The 21,098-nt window shown below is 44.2% G+C and overlaps 1 protein-coding gene across 2 annotated transcripts in view; it reads right to left on the bottom strand.

Annotated features, from left to right (window-relative positions):
• LOC141114454 (uncharacterized) overlaps positions 1–21,098 on the bottom strand; it is an 88,309-nt gene that overhangs the window by 31,185 nt on the left and 36,026 nt on the right. For both annotated transcript variants that reach the window (XM_073608134.1, XM_073608135.1), the window contains exons 8-10: positions 17,052–17,104; positions 3,441–3,573; positions 78–274 (exon numbers count right to left, since the gene is read on the bottom strand). In XM_073608134.1, the coding sequence (XP_073464235.1) occupies positions 78–274; positions 3,441–3,573; positions 17,052–17,104 (383 nt within the window). The remainder of the gene's footprint in view (positions 1–77; positions 275–3,440; positions 3,574–17,051; positions 17,105–21,098) is intronic.

Genomic DNA, 21,098 nt, shown 5'->3' with positions numbered 1-21,098 from the left:
GGAGGAAATGCAAAATAAAAGTGTTAAAAATTGGAATTCAGAGAGGTCACCCTCCACCGCCACCATCAAGGTGTCACCTGCCGTCCTGCTGGGGACGATCTTGGTCGCTCTCCTGGTTTCTGGGCCTCTGCTGGAGTTGAAAGTTTGAGACCCGCTCCTGAATAGCTCTTATGTAAGGGATTAGGGGACGGAACACTTCCCCGTCTTTCCAGCACCAACGGATTATCCGGAATACTAGAGGCTCCCCCTTCACTTTACCTAGTACTGTGCCAGCCTGTACAATGAATCATTCAACAATCATTTTCAAATGAAAGCTGGAATTCTACTTTAAGAAGTCATACAGAGCAGAAAGAGAGAGAGGAAGAAGAGGGTGTGAATCAATAATCTTTTTCAGCTGTGTGTAATTGAGCTCCGTAAACAACAGGCACATTAACAAAGTATAAACCTGAACTCTGGGCAGATATAAAATGCACAGATTAATGCAACTACTGTAAGTAGCTGTTTTTTACTTAACTGGCCATCCACTAGTAGATTTTTCCTGGAGAATAATCATAGTGCTGCGGGAAGGACATGTCCGAGAAGACTGTGGGAAGGTGGGGGGAAGAATTTTGCATTGGATCACCAAGGCGATCAAAGAGGAAGTGGGAGCAAATACTTGTCAAAGATAGGTACCCACTGCCCCCTGAAAAAAGATTACCTGCCAAATGTGGTAGAGGAGGGAGGAGAGGAGGATTTAAAGCAGAACTTCCCCTTTTGGGTGAAACTCAGCTTTAAAGGCAGCCATAGACAGATCAAAGTTCAGCTGGAACTGGCCACATTTCAATCCATCTATGGGCAGGTGGTTGTACTAAAGTCAATCTACCAATTGACTTCAGTACAACCAGCCTGTTGGGTTTTAAATCCATTCAATCACTGTCTGCAGCTATAGCTGCCAGCTGAGATCACTGTATTCTAAAGGCTGGGAAACCTCCCGCTGTCAGTATACAATGGTGCAGTGGAAGGGATTCACAGTCAGAAGGAGGGATCAGCACAGTCAGTGTTGATGGGGGAAATCGAGCAAATTTCCTTTCCTTCAACCCCTAGTTCATCAGCAGATTGCCCAAAATTTAAAGAGTAACTCCATTTTTGTTGAGAAAAAAAAAAAAAAAACATTCCCCTCTGGGTGATCTATGTACAATACAAGGATTTTAACAAACTTTGTTGCAGAATAAAATGAGAGATATTCCTGCGCTACCCGATTGGAAAAAGAAAGGAAGGAATGGCAAAAAAGATAAAAGCTGTAGAGAACGTATGCGACTGGACAGCTGCACGCACCAGAAGAGGGCCAGGCATAAACCCAAAATAAACAGAAAATGAAAGAGGGAGGGGTGCTGCGCTAACCAGAAAAAAGGACTGCTATAGATCTTCGTATGTGGTCAATTACTATGTGCTAATCGCCCATAACACATAAAATCGCATAGTAAAATAAAATCGCATAGGTTAGCGTTAATTACTAAAAACCTTGTGAGATGTAAAAATGTTGTGGTTACCCAAAGAAATAATGTAGAAACGTCTTCATGTGGATAATAAAACGTGAATATATCTATAAACCATTCGATTCATATAAAACAGAATAATATTCTAATCAATAGTGCAGAAACATATAATATAAAGTGCTGGTGCTCAGGTGACCTGAATATATCTATTCAGACAAATTATTCCAAAACATGAAATAAAACAAATAAATATATACAAAATAAATACTGCAGTGATCAGTGGCAAAATAATAATATAATGACCCAACAGTAATGATTCTAGAATACTGTGCTAATCTACAAAAAAAAAATGACATGCCAGTAAATCCAGTAAATAAAGTGCAAATGTCTAATAAGGGTGCACAGAAAAAGTGCTCAAAAAAACAGGGTTTTGAACAGGGTGGTCGCTTTATTCAAAAAGATAGGTAAAATGTACTCACATTGAACAGTATAAAGATAAAAGCCTTTCTCCTACGAGCAGCGAGCTCGTAATGCTTCCAGCAGTATGAAAAAGCCTATTCCGTCCCTACGCGTGACGTCACCGATCACGTGACTTCTTCAGACGTTTCCACATATTTCTTTGGATTACCACAACATTTTTACATCTCACAAGGTTTTTAGTAATCAACGCTAACCTATGCGATTTTATTTTACTATGCGATTTTATTTTACTATGCGATTTTATGTGTTATGGGCGATTAGCGCATAGTAATTGACCACATACGGAGATCTATAGCAGTCCTTTTTTCTGGTTAGCGCAGCACCCCTCCCTCTTTCAAACTTTGTTGCAGATTCCCATCTTTTGCTATCCTGAAGAAATCCCTGTGTGTTTGTCTGTGTCCAAGTGGGAAAGTGAATCTAATGGGAGTGGTTTCATAATTATCAATCAGCTGCTGCACCTGCAGGGCTCTAATTCGGAAAGCTGCTGGGCCTGCATCCCTTTAGCTGTGATTTACTATTGAAAGTATCTCACCAAAAATGACATTTTTCTTGCAGAGGATGCCTGAAATCTGACTTGTATCTAAGTGCAGACTTATGGAAAAATGAGTGAGTCAATCACACAAGCAGGAAATTATATCTCTTGGGGGCATTCTGTATACGGAACACCTCCAGGTAGCCATATTGCATTGCATTTTAAGAAAATGACAGAGCTGCAGATTGAAAAGGAAAGTTCATTTTTAATAACATTCAATTACAATATGACTTGTGTCGCAATTGTATACGCCAATTTATTTTTTTTGCTATTTTTTTTTCCCCACGGAAGTGGAGTTACCCTTTAACTTTAGATTCAACCTGGTGAACATATGAATAGGAGAGGAGTTTTCCACTCAATCATATAAGTGAAATATTTATAAGCAAAATTCCAAAGTTACAAAGAAAGGGGAAAAAAAATATTATTTGTTATTCTTAGTCCTTTGCCTGTCTTGAGAACCTAGAATCTTAACAGTCATGTAAAAAAACTATTGCATAAGAAAACTGTCTCTATTGTGGTAACCAATCAGATTGCACCTGCCATTATCTAGTGGAAGTATGTGGTCAATATGGACTACACAACAGCAGTTTATGCTAAGGCCATACAACAGATATTGCAGCTAGCGTTTTTCCGCAATGGCTGTACGCTAGCTGTACACAGATATACACTGTAAGCTTGCGCATGGAGTAAATCCCTGTACATGGATTGTGTGCAATTTAAACAAGCACCATCTATCTGCACAGAAAAACTGAAGACATCCAGGGTTGAGCAACGGTGAGTATTTTGAAACTTTTCAAGTGTCATGTGCATGAGGTCTAAGTGCTGATTGTGCTTTGTATAGGAACAAAAGTCTACCATAAGGGCTATGAAATAAGAGAAGTGGGCTGGGTACTACTGCCACACAATGCTTAGAATGCTCACTGCATTATTCAGACTAATCCCATAATCCTCACCTGTCCATTATATGCATGACGTAGTGAGACTCCATTAATTTCATCAATAATGTCTCCTGCAAGAACGACTTCATCTACTTCAGCCTGGCTGTCTGGAAGTACTTCTACCACAAACACTCGGCCCTCCAGGTACCTGAACAATACAAGAGAAGAGGTGTGAAAGCACTGCAATTCTACAATGCCCATACGTTAATAACCAAAATATGAAGGTGAAATTCCAAAAATCATCTTCTGAAAATGGCAGTTGCTTGGCTTCCGGAAATCTGGAGATTTCATATTAAAAAAAGGATACCAGTGGCTGGAATTGTCCAGTGACATATTACTTGGGGACACCATTCATGAAAACTCTCATTTTGGTTTCACTCTTCTGCAGCTGCATTGGTTCTACATTATGGAAAAACAGTTCACTCACTAGTGACACTATGGGGTTGATTTACTAAAGGCAAATATACTATGCACTGCAAGTGCACTTGCTCCAGTGCTTTGCAAAGTGAAGTTTTATTTCATTTTCTAAGAAAAATAAAATTGGATGATAGAAACCAGAAGAGCTTCCCCTCAGATCTAGAGCAACAGCACTTAAAAGTGCACAGTATATTTGCCTTTAGTAAATCAACCTTCCAGACTTGGCTTTGTAACGTCTGTCCTAGTAACTCTGGCAGGATAAACTCACCAATGGAACCCCTATGAGTTGTAAGATGCAAGCATGTGATTCTGCTTACCAGCCAGCATGTAAAACAAAAAAACAAAAAAAATTAGGGGGAGGAAAGCAATTGAACTTATAGGGCTTATTTGCAAAGGCACAGATTTGTTAATCCTTGAATTTAACTACAAAACCAAAATGCAAAATTAAGCACAAAGGGACACTCTGAAGGCATTGACGGAAGCGACTGTATACTTTTAGAGGCCTCACACATTGTGGTCCAGGCCACAGTCCCTAGGAGAGTTCCGTTACACAATGGGCCCTAATGTAGGGACCCTGCTGCTTATTATTATTATTATTATAATTATACAGGATTTATATAGTGCCAACAGTTTGCGCAGCGCTTTACAATGTAGAGGGGGGACAGTACAAAAGGGACGGGAGGGCCCTGCTCATGGAGCATGCAATCTAAAGGAAGAGTAGCCATCAGTCTACCCCCCCTCCCCAACAGAACCTCCTTTTACTTCTTACTCTTCATAGCCCAGAAGGTTAACTTAAGGGTTACACTTCGTTCCCCATTCCCATTCACTGTAGAAGCACTCTCTTCTCACAAGTAAATCCGACCAATTGTTACTAAATCAGAACATCTTTTGCTTAAGTAGAGGTAGAGGGGTGATAAATTGACAGTTCCATTGCATCTCTATATCACAGTTCTCCAACTGTTACATAGGCAAAGGCAATGTGTTAGCAAACATGGCAGTACTCCTTCGCCCCTTTATAGACAAGTTATGCTGCTACAGTGCTGGACTTGGGATTTAGTTTGGTGCTTGCACCTTCAGTCTGTGATAATTCCCAACCAGTAGTTTGGCTTCAACTCTTTATTCCCGTTCAGGGTCCCCACCCTGGGTGCCACGCTACATCAACACGTGTGGTCTCTCCAACTCGCACGCCCAACTTCAACCAATTGGTCCATTCATCGTCAATTGATAGGTGTATTCTGTCTTGCCGCAAATATGCCAATCACATATGGATGATGGTAACGCAAATAATACATAGGTCCAAAAGGCTTGAGCTCAGGATGTCTTCTGTATCCTTCTCTATACCAGGGCAGCAAGAACCCGAACAAGACATATCAAAGCGGCTTTGTCAGGTGATCAGTGTCAAATGACAGTGATCAACTGTTAGCTGATGTTTTTGGGTCACAGTCCTCTCGCTTTGACTATGGAATGTAATATTGGTCTGATCACAGTGAACATATGCAGTTACATGCATGTAAACACTTCTGCAGGTGAAAATAATAGGATTTTTTAAAACAGCTTACCTGTAAAATCCTTTTCTTTCGAAGGACATCACGGGACACAGAGCCACAGTAATTACTGATGGGTTATATAGGTATCACTGGTGATTGGACACTGGCACACCCTATCAGGAAGTTCAACCCCCTATATAATCCCTCCCCCTTGCAGGGATACCTCAGTTTTGTAGCCAAGCAATATAGTGTATTAGAAGAGGGGCGGGACCTCTGCGTCCCGTGATGTCCTTCGAAAGAAAAGGATTTTACAGGTAAGCTGTTTTAAAAAATCCTATTTTCTTTCTCGAACATCACGGGACACAGAGCCACAGTAATTACTGATGGGATGTCCCAGAGCAATGCTACCTGAGGGGGGGGGAACCACGACCAAGTAGGGTGCAATCAGACCTGAGGACCCTGTACCGCTGCCTGCAGCACACTACGCCCAAAGGCGATATCCTCATGCCTTCTCACATCCACCTGATAGAATCTGGTGAATGTATGAACTGAAGACCAGGTTGCGGCCTTGCAGATTTGAGCCATAGAGGCCCGGTGATGCACTGCCCAAGAAGCACCAATAGCCCTTGTGGAATGTGCCCTGATCTGAAACGGAGGAATCTTCTGTTTCAAACCGTCAGCTTGAATGATCAACTGTCGAATCCATTTAGAAATGGTAGCTTTTGACGCTGCCTGTCCTCTATTGGGACCCTCTGGCAGCACAAACAAAACGTCCATCTTGCGGATCTGAGTAGTTGCCCCTAGATAGGCCTTAACTGCTCTTACTACATCCAACGAATGTAGAGATCTCTCTTCCGGAGAACAGGGATCTGGAAAAAAGGAAGGTAGAACAATGTCTTGGTTTAAATGAAAATCAGAAACCACCTTCGGTAAAAAACTAGGATGAGGGCGTAGTACCACTCTATCCTTGTGTATAATCAAATAAGGCTCCTTACAGGAAAGAGCTGCTAATTCTGATACTCTTCTAGCAGAAGAGATGGCCACCAGAAAAATTAATTTCCTTGTCAACAAGACCAAAGGAATCTGACTTATTGGTTCAAAAGGCCGTTTCTGTAACACAGCCAGGACCAAATTCAAGTCCCAGGGGTTTAGGGGCGCTTTAACCGGAGGATTAAGACGCATCACCCCCTGCATAAAGTTTCGGACCAAAGAATGCGAAGCAAGTGGCCGCTGAAATACTGATAAAGCAGAAACCTGGCCCTTGATGGTACTCAAGGCCAGCTTCATCTCTAATCCCATCTGTAGAAAATCAAGGATTCTACCTATGACATATTTCCTGGGATGCCAACCTCTGGATTCACACCAGGTTATATAAGCCTTCCAGACTCTATGATAAATCATCCTGGAAGCTGGCTTCCTTGCATTAATCAAGGTAGATATGACAGGACCTGAGAGCCCACGACTCTTCAGAACGTGGGTCTCAATAGCCAAACCGTCAAATTTAGCGTTTGTAAGGCAGGATGGAACACTGGACCTTGAGATAACAGGTCTGGGCGTACCGGTAGGGTCCACGGGGAACCCACCGTCATCCTTACTATTTCTGCATACCAAGTCCTTCTGGGCCAAGCGGGGGCCACCAGAAGTACCGACTTCCTTTCCTGCCTGATCCTGCGAAGGAGTCGTGGTAGTAGCAGAATAGGCGGGAATGCGTAAATCAGTGAGAACCGATGCCACGGAATCACCAACGCATCCGTCCCGCATGCAAGAGGATCTTTTGTCCTTGCCACAAATCTGTCTGTCTATCTTTTTGTTGAATCGGGATGCAAAGAGATCTACATCTGGAACCCCCCCATCTTTGGCATATGGCCCAAAAGACGTCGGGATGCAGAGACCATTCCCCTGGAAGTAACTGCTGGCGACTTAGATAGTCCGCCTGCCAATTCTCTATTCCCGGGATGAAAACTGACGATATGCATGGCACATGCATCTCTGCCCAGACTAAGATCTGGTTCACCTCTTTTTGAGCAGCTCGGCTCCGGGTGCCTCCCTGATGATTGACATAAGCCACTGCTGTGGCATTGTCGGACTGGATCCTGACCGGACAACCCTGTAGCCTGATAGTCCAGGCTTTTAGAGCTAGATGTATCGCCCGGATATCCAGAATGTTGATGGGTAAGGTCCTCTCTGTCTTGGACCATACCCCTTGGACCGCAACCTGTTCCAGAACTGCTCCCCAACCTGACAGACTGGCATCTGTTGTTACCACCGTCCAGGTAACCGGTAGAAAGGATTTCCCCTTCTGCAGGTTTTCGGGTATGAGCCACCAATTGAGGCTCTGACGCACCGCATGCGACAGGTGCATCGGAAAGTCTAATGCCTGAACCTTCTTGTTCCAGGTCGACAGAATACTGTGTTGCAGCATTCTTGAGTGAAACTGAGCATAGGGAACTGCTTCAAATGAAGACACCATCTTCCCTAGTAGCCTCATACAAAGGCGGACTGAGGGACCCTTCTTGGTCCTTACTGTCAGAATCAGCTCTCTCAAAGCAGTGATCTTTGCCTGGGGTAGAAATATTTTCTCCTGGCTTGTATCTATAATCAGACCTAAATACTCCAGTCTTCTTACTGGTTTTAGGAAAGACTTTTCTAAGTTGAGGATCCAACCCAGGTGTTCTAGATACCTGACCGTGGTCCTCAAGTTTCCATTCAAAGAGGCTACCGACTGGTCTATCAAGAGCAGGTCGTCTAGGTATGCTATGACAGCTATACCCTGAGCCCTTAATCTGGTCAGAGGAGGAGCCAAGATCTTTGTGAACACTCGAGGTGCAGTGGCTATCCCGAAAGGCAGAGCCACAAACTGGAAATGGCGCCCTCCTACCTCGAAGCGCAGAAACTTCTGATGAGCAGGAAAAATGGGCACATGCAGATATGCATCTCTGATGTCTATTGATGCCAGAAATTCTCCTCCCTGCAGGGTGGGAACTACTGTTCGAATTGATTCCATGCGGAAGGATTGAATCCTTAGGAATCGGTTCAGATCCCTTAAGTCCAAAATGGGCCTGACATCCCCATTTGGCTTTTGGACCGTAAAAAGGTTGGAATAGAAGCCCAATCCCTGGTCCTTTGCGGGAACTATCATAATGACCTCCTGCGACAAAAGTCGCTCTAACGCTAGAAGGAGCGACTGCTGCTTCTCTGGGTCTCTGGGAACATTTGATCTGAGGAACCGAGGAGAGGGGAATTCCTGAAACTCCAGCTTGTACCCTAAGGTTACCGTGGAGATTACCCATCTGTCCTGGAAGTCCTCCTGCCAGAGCTCTGAGAACTGTCGCAGTCTTCCCCCCACTCGAGTGAGCGGGGGCGCCCCCTCATGCAGAGGTCTTAGTGTTTGGCCTAGTAGGCTTCTTTCCCCAGGACTTCTTTTGTCCCTGGGGTTGACTCTTGTCTCTGGACCCCAATGGAGGCGGCCGTCGAGACTGCCTGGAGGCTGAAGCCCCCGGCGCTGGGGAAAGAGTCCGTTTGAAAGAGGGACGCTTACTCTTCTTCTTGACAGGTAAGAGAGTGCTTTTCCCACAAGAGATTCTCTTGAGATAGTTATCCAAGTCCTCTCCAAACAACCTTGCACCACGAAATGGAAACCCAGCCAGTAGCTTCTTACATGGTGCTTCGGCTGACCAATTTTTCAACCATAGGATTCTACGTATATGCACCAACCCCAGTGAAAGATGGGAGGTTTGCACGATAGAATCTCTAATGGCGTCAACCACAAAGCATAAGGCCGCTGGAAGGTTAGCAAACCCCTGGGCCTGCTGTTCAGGTAATACTTTGATGACCTGCTTAACATGGTCTCTTAAGTATTGACAGACTCCAATCGCTGCTACTGCAGGTTGGGCCACTGATCCTGCTAAGGAGAAAACATCCTTCAATAGGGATTCCATCCTTTTATCTACAGGATCCCTGAGCATCGTCTACAGGACAAGTCAGGCTATTATTTACGGAGGAAATGGCGGCATCAATAGCCGGTATTCCCCACATTTTAATAAACTTTTCTTCCATCGGATAAAGTGTTGAAAACTTTCTCGGCGGAAAAAAACGTTTGTCTGGGTGATCCCACTCAGAATAAATAAGCTTTTCAAGTAAAGTATGAACAGGAAAAGCATGTGCTGCTTGGAAAGGTTTCAGTGACCCCAAAGCAGAAGAGGATTCTTTAGCAGTTTCAGGTATGGGCAACTTAAATGTGGAGCGGACCAATCCAGTGAGGATCTGCACTAAGACTTTCTCCTCTTGGGAAGTCGCAGAGGGTCCCTCTCCACCTGAATCCTCCGAAGAGGAATCATCCATCCCATCCCGATCCTCTGAAAGGGATTCATCTCCTTTATCCCAGAGCTCCTCTGTCTGAGGGTCTTGGGGAACAGAGGAAAGCCTAGTGCGTTTTCTTCCACTGAGTGAAGACGTAATCACGGCCATTAATCTTTCCTCTAGACCATTAATGGTTGAGGAAAAAACCTCTTGTGTAATATATACAGGGGCTGAAGTGCCAGAAGCAGGTGTAGCCCCTGACCCCGATGGCTCTCCCTGGCTAGCCGTCCCTAGCCCATCTTTAGGGGGGGAGGATGCTGCCGACAGGGGGCCCTCAGAACCTGAACGAGATCCCCTAGTGTCTCTGGTTCCTGGGGTGCTTGAACCTCTTCTACCCATAGTGCAAAGCAACAAGGTGTGAGGTATACAAATGAACACTGCCCGCTGAGCGATGTAGTCTGGCTAAAAGCCTTGCTACCCAATGCTCAGTCTGGTGTTACTTCAGTAAATGCTGCCTAGGAGAATGCCTGTGTCCCACCTTACATGCGACCGTCAGCTCTGTGTCTCTCAGAAGGCTGAGTGCACCTGTACAGAGTGCCTTTAATAGCCTGCAGCTGGCCTGAGTGGGAGTCTAAGCACTCTGTGCTGACGTCCCGCCCCCTCCTCTACCGCCCCCCCCCCCCCCTTGAGTTTTGAAAAAAACGAGCGCTTCCCGCGCTGCCGACTCTCCTGTCATGCTTCTGGAGAAAGGCTGGGGATGGGGGGGAGGGAGGGAGGCTGGTAACAAGATCTGCCTGAACGGCTATCTTGAGAGATGGTGGCCATTAGACCGCAGAGCCCGGGTGGTATAACCACTTTCTAGACCCCTGTGGCCCCTCTCTAGCCTGGGGGGGAACATTCAAACATGAGAAATCCCCCTTTCCACCTTACCTGTTTGCAGCCTGCTTGAGACGCTGGGACATAAACAGCGATTACAACACCTGAGACAGAGTCAGCATGTGTAGGTTTGTGCTCTTGGCAGCCCCCGGTGGTCACAATAGGCATAGCATGCATTTACCTTAAAGGAGAAAAGCCACTAGAACTCAAAAATTCTGTGGAATCTCCTCTTACCTTATCCAGCCGCAGGGTGCTGTTTACACAGACCCAATCTTCACCTCTCACGGTGGGCTCCGTTTGAAAAAACCGTCAGAGACTGGGGCCCCCATCAGTAGGGGGATCCAACAGTTCTGGGACCGTAAAGCACCTCGCCAGAAATTAGGAAGTTTAAAGCCATTTTCTGATCTGCGGGGTCCAGCTCTCTAAAAAGAGAAGCATTACGGGTAAAACCTCGTTTCTTCGGACACGAGGCCCGGGTACCATTCAATTCGGCCATGAAAAGACACTTTGAATGGATCCGGTTCGCCTGGCTTGCCCCAGTATAGGATATTCCCTTTGGAGCTCAGCACAGGACATCTTTACACGTCCATCACCTAAGACACTGGCGTAAAAACTGAGGTATCCCTGCAAGGGGGAGGGATTATATAGGGGGTTGAACTTCCTGATAGGGTGTGCCAGTGTCCAATCACCAGTGATACCTATATAACCCATCAGTAATTACTGTGGCTCTGTGTCCCGTGATGTTCGAGAAAGAAAAATGTGTGTAGTGGTATGTATGGGCACATACCTAACATTCAGAACACAAAAATGGAATGTTTCCAATATAACAAAAGTGAAAAGCGTAGGTGAATCTATCTAGTAAATAAACAGAGTAGTAAACACTAGGGGTGTAATTGTATAACCAAATGCATTGCGATTCAGCCTTCATTGATTCAACATCGATGCTGAGAAAGGCTGAATCGTGATTGTATTGAAGACATCATCATAGTCCTCCCTTCCCTCCCTCCTCCTCTCCGCTTGTCACGGAGCTTGCATCTGAAATGCCAGGGCGGCCGCTCACCACTGTGATAGGCGGCCCACTGATTCAATTTCCGGCCATTGGATCAGTGTGCTGCCTATCACAGTCACTTTGTTACAGGGGCCGCTGGAGGAGGAGGAGGGAAAGAAGGACGGGCGTGCCGGGATATCCATATCAAAACTCTGTGACACAGCGGGAAATGCCTGCTGTGTGTGATCCAGGCAATGGGGAGGCTGCATTTGATGGGCACAGTCAGGCTGCATTTGATGGGCACAGTCAGGCTGCATTTATTGATGGGCACTAATGAGGCTGCATTTATTGATGGGCACTAATGAGGTTGCATTTATTGATGGGCACAGTGAGGCTGCATTTGATGGGCACTGGTGAGGCTGAAAGTGATGGGCATAGTGAGGCTGTGTTTGATGAGCACTGTGAGGTTGCATTTGATAGGCACAGTGAGGTTGCAATAGATGGGCACAGTGAGGTTGCAATAGATGGGCACAGTGAGGCTGCAATAGATGGGCACAGTGAGGCTGCAATAGATGGGCACAGTGAGGCTGCAATAGATGGGCACAGTGAGGCAATAGATGGGCACAGTGAGGCTGCAATAGATGGGCACAGTGAGGCTGATATTGATGGGCACAGTGAGGCTGCATTGGATGGGCACAGTGAGGCTGCATTGGATGGGCACAGTGAGGCTGCATTGGATGGGCACAGTGAGGCTGCATTTGATGGATGGGCACAGCCTCATTTGATGGGCACAGCGAGGCTGCATTTGATGGGCGCAGTGAGGCTACGTTTAATGGGCACAGTGAGGCTGCGTTTAATGGGCACAGTGAGGCTGCGTTTAATGGGCACAGTGATGGGTTTTTGAAAACCATGGGCACTGGGCAGTAATCGTGATGTCACGGAGTTTGCATCTGAAATGCCCAGGGCGGCTGCTCACCATTGCCTGGATCACAGCGGGCATCTCTCGCTGTGTCACGGAGCTTTGATATAGATATCCCGGCGCACCCGTCCTCCTCTCCCGCCTTCTCCAATGGCAGACTGATAGACGGCACACTGATTCAATTTCTCGGCATTGGATCAGTGTGCCGCCTATCAGTCTAGAAGGTGGGACTTTGTTACAGCGGCCGCTGGAGGAGGAGGAGGAGGAGGAGGAGGAGGAGGAGGGTGACGGGATATCCATATCAAAGCTCTGTGACACAGCAGGAGATGCCCGCTGTGTGTGATCCAGGCAATGGTGAGGCTTCAATTGAGGGCACAGTGAGGCTGCATTGATGAGCACAGTGAGGCTGCTTTTATTGGTGGGCACGGTCAGGCTGCTTTTATTGGTGGGCACGGTCAGGCTGCTTTTATTGGTGGGCACGGTCAGGCTGCTTTTATTGGTGGGCACGGTCAGGCTGCTTTTATTGATGAGCACTAGCTGAAAGAAAGAATGTGAGGGAGGACAAAGGGCCACCTTTCTACTCCAACATTGAGTCCAAGTTGCTTGAATGTCTGCAGCAATTTTTGATTTGTTAGGTTGTACATCTGTACTACATTGGCAATGGATTTTTCCTACATTGAAAGTTGTTGCCAAATTATCTCTTCTGATATAATGCAGGAGGTAAAATATCAAAATGTTTAAGGGGGTGGGAGAGATGTGTATCATGGTCAATACCTAAAAGGAGCAAGACAGGGTTCAACTGTAGGGTTATATGCATTTTAGAAGTGATAGAAACTAGGATGTTGGACCAATAGCTGTGGATCTGTAGGCAAGACCAGAACATGTGAATATAGGTTCCTACATCTACAGTGCCTTGAAAAAGTATTCACACCCTTTGAAATTTTCCACATTTTGTCATGTTGCAACCAAAAACATAAATGTATTTTATTGGCATTTTATGTGATAGATTAACACAAAGTGGCACATAAAATTGTGAAGTGGAAGGAAAATGATATTCAATTTTTTTTTTACAAATAAATATCTGAAAAGTGTGGTGTGCATTTGTATTCAGCCCCCTTTACTCTGGTACCCCTAACTAAAATATAGTGGAACCAATTGCCTTCAGAAGTCACCTAATTAGTAAATAGAGTCCACCTATGTGTAATTTAATCTTAGTATAAATACAGCTGTTCTGTGAAGCCCTCAGAGGTTTTTTTTAGAGAACCTTAGTGAACAAGCAGCATCATGAAGGCCAAGGAACACACCAGACAGGTCTAGGATAAAGTTGGAGAAGTTTAAAGCAGGGTTGGGTTATAAAAAAAATAATCCCAAGCTTTCAACATCTCATGGAGCACTGTTCAATCCATCATCCGAAAATGGAAAGAGTATGGCTGCAACTGCAAACCTACCAAGACATGGCCGTCCACCTAAACTGACAGGCCGGGCAAGGAGACCATTAATCAGAGAAGCAGCCAAGAGGTCCATGGTAACTCTGGAGGAGCTGCAGAGATCCACAGCTCAGGTGGGAGAATCTGTCCACAGGACAACTATTAGTCGTGCACTCCACAAATCTGGCCTTTATGGAAGAGTGACACGAAGAAAGCCATTGTTGAGAGAAAGCCATAAGAAGTCCTGTTTGCAGTTTGCGAGAAGTCATGTGGGGGACACAGCAAACATGTGGAAGAAGGTGCTCTGGTCAGATTGAACTTTTTGGCCTAAAAGCACAACGCTATGTCACCCTGAACACACCATCCCCACTGTGAAACATGGTGGTGGCAGCATCATGTTGTGGGGATGCTTTTCTTCAGCAGGGACAGGGAAGCTGGTCAGAGTTGATGGGAAGATGAATGGAGCCACAAACAGGGCAATCTTAGAAGAAAACCTGAAAAGACTGGGGTGGAGGGTTCACCTTCCAGCAGAACCAAATACAGGCATACAACATACAGCCAGAGCTACAATGGAATGGTTTAGATCAAAACATATGCATGTGTTAGAATGACCCAGTCAAAGTCCAGACCTAAATCCAATTGAGAATCTGTGGCAAGACTTGAAAATTGCTGTTCACAGACGCTCTCCATCCAATCTGACAAAGCTTGAGCTATTTTGCACAGAAGAATGGGCAAACCTGTCACTCTAGATGTGCAAAGCTGGCAGAGACATCCCCAAAAAGACTTGCACTTTTCACTGCAATTGCAGCTACATTGACTCAGGGGGGTTGAATACAAATGCACCCCACACTTTTCACATATTTATTTGTAAGAGATTTCGAAAACCATTTATCATTTCCCTTCCACTTCACAATTATGTGCCACTTTGTGTTGGTCTATCACATAAAATAGCAATAAAATACATTTACCTTTTTGGTTGTAACATGACAAAATGTGGAAAATTTCAAGGGGTATGAATACTTTTTCAAGGCACTGTATACTGATCAGCCATAACTTTATGACTACCCACCTAATATTAAAAGAGAAGTATGGACTTTTTTTTCCCTCAATCACACTTGCCTAGGTGGATGCAGCATCTGTCCCTGTAACACTGAGAACCGAGCGATCTAACACTGCAGATGGCTTGGTTTTCAGGGCTCCCTGAGCAGAGAGCTGAATGATAGGCTGCATTTATGTATACTGATATGCTGCACTGATGGCCACTGATGAAGCGGCACTGATAAGCTGCACCGATGAGGCTGCACTGATGGGCACTGATATAATTTATGTTAATATTGTTAAAGTTGTTGTTATTTTTGAAACTCAATTCTGCATAAATCATTTAACAGTGTAATTTCATGAGATCATTTACGAGGGCGTGTTTAGGGGCAGGGCAGGGTAGTGGTTAAAAACAGATTAGAAATTGCTAATCAGACAATGGCAGCTTGATCCTTCTATTGCGCTTTTGCATCAGGTTTCTCAAACCTTTGCATGCCTGTGCTTTATATGATGTCTAAGCCCCTCCCCTTCATTGCATTGTCAAAAAGGGGCGGAGCATGTGTGACCTTAAAGTGATGTTCCCCCCCGAAAAAAGTTCAGCAGATACCAATGGTGCCAGGGGTAAGGTGGGGGTTGGAGGATGAAGATTTAAAGGAAAGTCGGATCCAGCAGCACAAGGGACACATCAGGATTAACAGTGACTAATGTCCCTTTTGCTGATTTTTTATCTTTTTTTTTTATTTTGACTAAACGTTGGCTTTAAAGTGACTGTCATATACTTACTATTCTATTGTCTAATACGCACTCTTCTTTTACAGGGATAGCTTTCCTCAGCAACTCTTGTAAAGTGAAAGGGTCACCTTAAATAAGGATTGTTTTTCCAATTAAGGAAGGAAAAGAAGCCAAAAGGTGTGTCCTATATACATACAGCACATAAAAATGACATAGGATCTAAACCTTTCCAATATAATTAAAAGCTTTAAAAAAAAAAAAATCTGGAGTTGGGTTTTAAAGCAGTGTCTTGTTTTACTTCAAATCCTCGTTTTGCTGGGAAAGATTCTTTTGTTTTCTCTGCACTTTATGGCCTGTTTAATCATTTATGAAATTAAGGGAAAGAAACCGGACACAGAGCCGCGTTTTCGAAGGAGGAAGGTGCGGTCGCCCTGGCAGAACTTGTAAAACCAGTTATTGAGGCAATTCTAGATTTCTGTATATCTCACAAGTAGAAGGAGAGGCCTCAGTGATGATCTACGCAGTGCCAACACCCTATAAAACAACACAAGCAGTGGCTGGCATGCAGGTCAATGGGCATACAGAAGACTGGATACCTGGGGTGTGTTCTGATACCTGTGCACTGACCCATTATTGCTACATCTATTTGTTCGCAAGCGCTTATAACACAACCTGATGGGGTTTTACATCTAGCCATAAATACTGTATAGGACTAATATACTAATACTGTATAGAGCAAAGAATCATGCCTCAATATTCATTGTGAGCACCACTCAAAACTAGCAGATCTGTCTTACAAGGAAGGGGAAAGTACTACATTTATTAGTAGAAGACTGTTGAATTCTCTTTTTCACAAGTACAGATCGGTTCCACTAAATTCCAACCCCACCATCCCTCCTGTCTAGAAGAAAGAATACCAAGATCCATGGAGTCATAAGTTCTAGGTCACCACATCCCAGGATAAGTAGAAAGAACATACAACCCCCATTGGTGGGTGGGACCTTAAAAGTGACCAAGAACAATATATTGTATCAAAAATAGTAAATTTATTACAAAACGCATATAATGAATAAAAGACTTAAGTCATCAAAGACAAAATAGTACATCAATATCGATACATTTGATTGAATTTGCATAGTACGTGCAGACATGGATAGGCTCTTTGCTTTTTTTTCTGTCCAGGTTCTGGGGGTCAGCGAAGGAAGGAAGGAAGGGTTACCTGTCACCTGCCCACGATCGGCGGGTAGATCACAATTGATGGGTTGCCAACCCCAGGATTAGGATGTGCCCAGGCACATCTGGCACACCCCTTGCACACGCCAATAAATCAGTGACCTACCACTGACAGCTCCAGAGTATCAGTCAAGGCCAGCACCCCCCATAGTCTATCCTCACGGGTCCCACACATGATATTATATAGAGAAATTAATTTATAAAAGTCACCTCAATACCATTCCCAGCTCTCGACATGGCACAGTCTGATAAATGGCACACACCTAGAAGGCACAAGAGAAAAACGTTTTATTCTAGATATCTGCCTAATGCCACCTTGCCTCAACAGTTACAGCATAGTTTACAAAAACTGTAAAAACATCAAAGAGAGAACAGTAATAAAGGTTAGAAGAAAGAAGATGTACTGATCTGCCAATACAATGTATTGAAACCCAAGAATAAAAAAATATAATATTTTGCAGCTTGCCAGCCTAAGATGTGGTCATTGCATTAGTTATCTTTTTCTCCAATATTTTCACTTGGTGATCCTGCCATTAACACATTTCCCATCCCCAGGTAATAACAGTGAAGAAATGACACTTTGCTACAATGTAAAGTAGTGAGTGTACAGCTTGTATAATAGTGTAAATTTGCCGTCCCCTCAAAATAACTCAACACACAGCCATGACCACTGCCTTGCTAAAGAAGCTGAGGGTAAAGGTGATGGACTGGCCAAGCACGTCTCCAGACCTAAACCCTATTGAGCATCTGTGGGGCATCCTCAAATGGAAGGTGGAAGAGTGCAAGGTCTCTAACATCCACCAGCTCTGTGATGTCGTCATGGAGGAGTGGAAGAGGACTGCAGTGGCAACCTGTGAAGCTCTGGTGAACTCCATGCCCAAGAGGATTAAGGCATTGCTGTGAAATAATGGTGGCCACACAAAATATTGACACTTTGGGCCCAATTTGGACATTTTCACTTAGGGGTGTACTCACTTTTGTTGCCAGAGCTTTAGACATTAATGGCTGTGTGTTGAGTTTTTTTGAGGGGACAGCAAATTTACACTGTTATACAAGCTGTACAATCACTACTTTACATTGTAGCAAAGTGTAATTTCTTCAGTGTTGTCACATAAAAAGATATAATAAAATATTTACAAATATGTGAGGGGTGTACTCATTTTTGTGAGATACTATATGTAGGAACAGTATTGTTACCCCAGGACAGGAAGTGTGTCATGACTACAGATCTTCTTCCCCTCTCCTCATCTCCATACCCAAGGAAGGTTTTCCACAGAGGTGAACTAAGCAGGATTGATAACACTGCCTGAGATACCTCTACAGAGTATACAAGACAGCACTAGATTTCTGGCAGGATCAATAGGGATTTCTGCATTTATTGAACACCTATAACAATTTGCTTTCAATGGTAAAATTAACAGACCAAAAAAGGAACAAATACTGTAAGAGAAGGTCATTGTTGGGGTTTACATACACTTTAATCTTTACTTCTTGAATTTACGTGAAGAGTAATCAAACCATGTATCCATTAAATGTGTGAAGATACTGTACAACAGACTGAGGAATGATAGATCCTCTTTAACCACTTGCCTACTGGGCACTTTTACCCCCTTCCTGCCCAGGCCAAATTTCAGCGCTGTCACACTTTGAATGACAATTACACGTTCATGCAACACTGTACCCATATGAAATTTTTATCATTTTTTTCACACAGATAGAGCTTTCTTTTGGTGGTATTTAATCACTGCTGGGTTTTTTATTTTTTGCTAAATAAACAAAAAAAAGACCGAAAGTTTTGAAAGAAAAAAAAAAACTTTTCATAGTTTGTTACAAAATTTTGCAAACAGAAAATTTTTCTCCTTCACTGATCAGACTGCAATGATGGACATGGATGAGGCTGCACTGATGGGCATTAGTAGGCTGATCGGATGGGCACTGATGAGGCTGCACTGATGGGCACTGATAAGGCGGCACTGATGGGTACTAATAGGCTGATCGGATGGGCACTGATGAGGCTCCACTGATAGGCTGCACTGATGATCACCAATGAGGCAGCAATGGCGAGCACTGATGAAGAGGCACAGATGAGGCTGCACTAATAATCAGAACATTCATAGTCAGTTAGTTTATCTAAACCTAAGAACAGAAATGTAATACATTGCAGCCCACCAGTCCTTAGAGGTGGTGATGGTCCTGGAGGAGGTCTAACTGCTGGGGGTGGCCCTGCATGCCACCTGCCCTGGATCAGAGTCATGTGTTGGTACAGTACAGGTGAGCCAGTCACCTTAAACATGGCAACAAAAGACACCATACTTCCTGGTTCTAGACCATGTGTGTTATGATGCCAACCCGCCCACACCATGGCAGCTCATTGGGCTGGTCCAGGGTAAACCAGGCCCTGTGCTTGTGACATGCCAAGGGAACCCAGACCGCACCTTGCTTGAAAAATACTGCCCTGACACATGGAGACATTTGCTTGCATGCTGCCCGTTTCCCTCTGTGGATTCTTATTATATTTTTTTGTCCAGTGTATTTTGATGATTGGTATGCAAAACAAGCATCAAGCACTGGGCTTCTGGTCTGAAAGCAGAACTTCACTCTCTCAATCAACATTGACTTTAAAGCCTTATGATGCCAGCTTTAGTAAATAGGAAAGGTATATCATATTTATTGGTGATGTAAGAAATTTAGAGTTGTTCTTCCTGTTTTATGTCAAGGAGTCTAATTAGCCCTCTTAGGTGTGATCTTGGAACTACAGAATGATCAGTCGCTATGTTGTAGTGAAAAAGGATAGGGGAGAGATTGAGTAGTTTACTAAAGGCAACTGACAGGGCTGACACCACTCAGTTCACAAAAATGCTGTGTGCTGTCAGCTCACAAGAGGACATTTCTGGTAAATCAACAGGTATTTGTTCTCCATCTGAAGGGTCCAAGGAATAAAAGATGGGGAAATAAATGGGTATGTAGTGCAGAGATGTACTGCATGTTTTTAATTTTACCCCTACATACACTTTAATACGGTTTCCTCTGAGTGTTCATTCCCTTCCTCCTCTTTTTGTTTCCATGCAAGTTGGCCCTTGTGCATATATGTCTTAGTCTGGATGACTAAGCACTCGTTCACACCGGTGCAATTTGTCATGTGATTTGACAGTTCCAAATCGTATGACAAGTCATACCCCATTGTTCGCAATGGAACCGTTCAAATCGCCAAAACTCATGTCACAGTGACATTGAAAAAGGTTACTGCAGTACTTTTTGCTGATTTCATTGCGACTTGCATAGACTTTGGTTGTATAAAGTCACAAGCCACAATGGAATCAGCAGTGCAAATTGCACTGATGTGTGGCTTTCAAGTCGCGCTGGAGTAGTTCACTGATCCCTTTTTCTTCCGCTTTTGCGTTATAAATAGCGGAAGAAAAATGTGTGACTATGTAATCCTAAGGAACTCTCCTGCTGCATTAAGTACCAAAAACACACCTCCCCATTGAAATGCATTGAAAACATGGCAAAAACGCATCAAAAAACACATCCGTGTTGCAGTTTTGATTTGGTTTGTGAGTCACATGTCCTGTGAAAAATACACCGTAAACGTGATAAAATCGCAGGGATCAGTGTGAAAGTGAACTAAAGCTGCCCATACATGCTTTAAAATTCTAGAGAACTCTAATGATTTTCCCCATCTATGATAAGCAGTGTTGATAAAGGAAGGTCAGCTGACAGATATTGTATTTAGTAGCCACTGCTCCAGTGGCTGCTGAATCCCCAAACAGTGCTTGCACTCCAAGAAATTCCAATTTCAGCCGATTTAGCAGGAATTGGCTGAAAACTGAGCAGTGTATGGCCAGCCTAAATGGGGAGATTATAAGCTTCCTTAGCAGGAGACTCTCAGCTCTTTGTCTTTGTACGCTGTAAAGCCTCATGCACACTGGACACTTTGGCTATCTCTCCTACACGTCTTGTAAACAAAAGAGGGCGCCTCCATCTAAGTGTAAACTGTTTATTTGCATAACATTTTAAAATAAAAGTATTGCACTCACTGGATAATCAGAAGGAATCAGCATGTCCACAATATGAACAAAGTCATCTATGGAGCAGCAGAGATCTTTTTTGGTTTGACAAAGGGGCAGAGCCCCGAAACACGTAACCACGCCCCCCTGTACAGAGTGATGTCATCTCTGAGTGCAGACAATTATTGCCGAGCGGGTAGAAGAGACCCGGAAGCTGCCGTACAAGCCGAACAGCTTACCTTCCAGGTCC

This window comes from Aquarana catesbeiana, linkage group LG12 (assembly GCF_042186555.1).
Source record: "Aquarana catesbeiana isolate 2022-GZ linkage group LG12, ASM4218655v1, whole genome shotgun sequence".
Taxonomy (NCBI): Eukaryota; Metazoa; Chordata; class Amphibia; order Anura; family Ranidae; genus Aquarana; species Aquarana catesbeiana.
The sequence above is the reverse complement of the archived record's forward strand: the minus strand, read 5'-3'. Positions and strand labels throughout refer to the sequence as shown.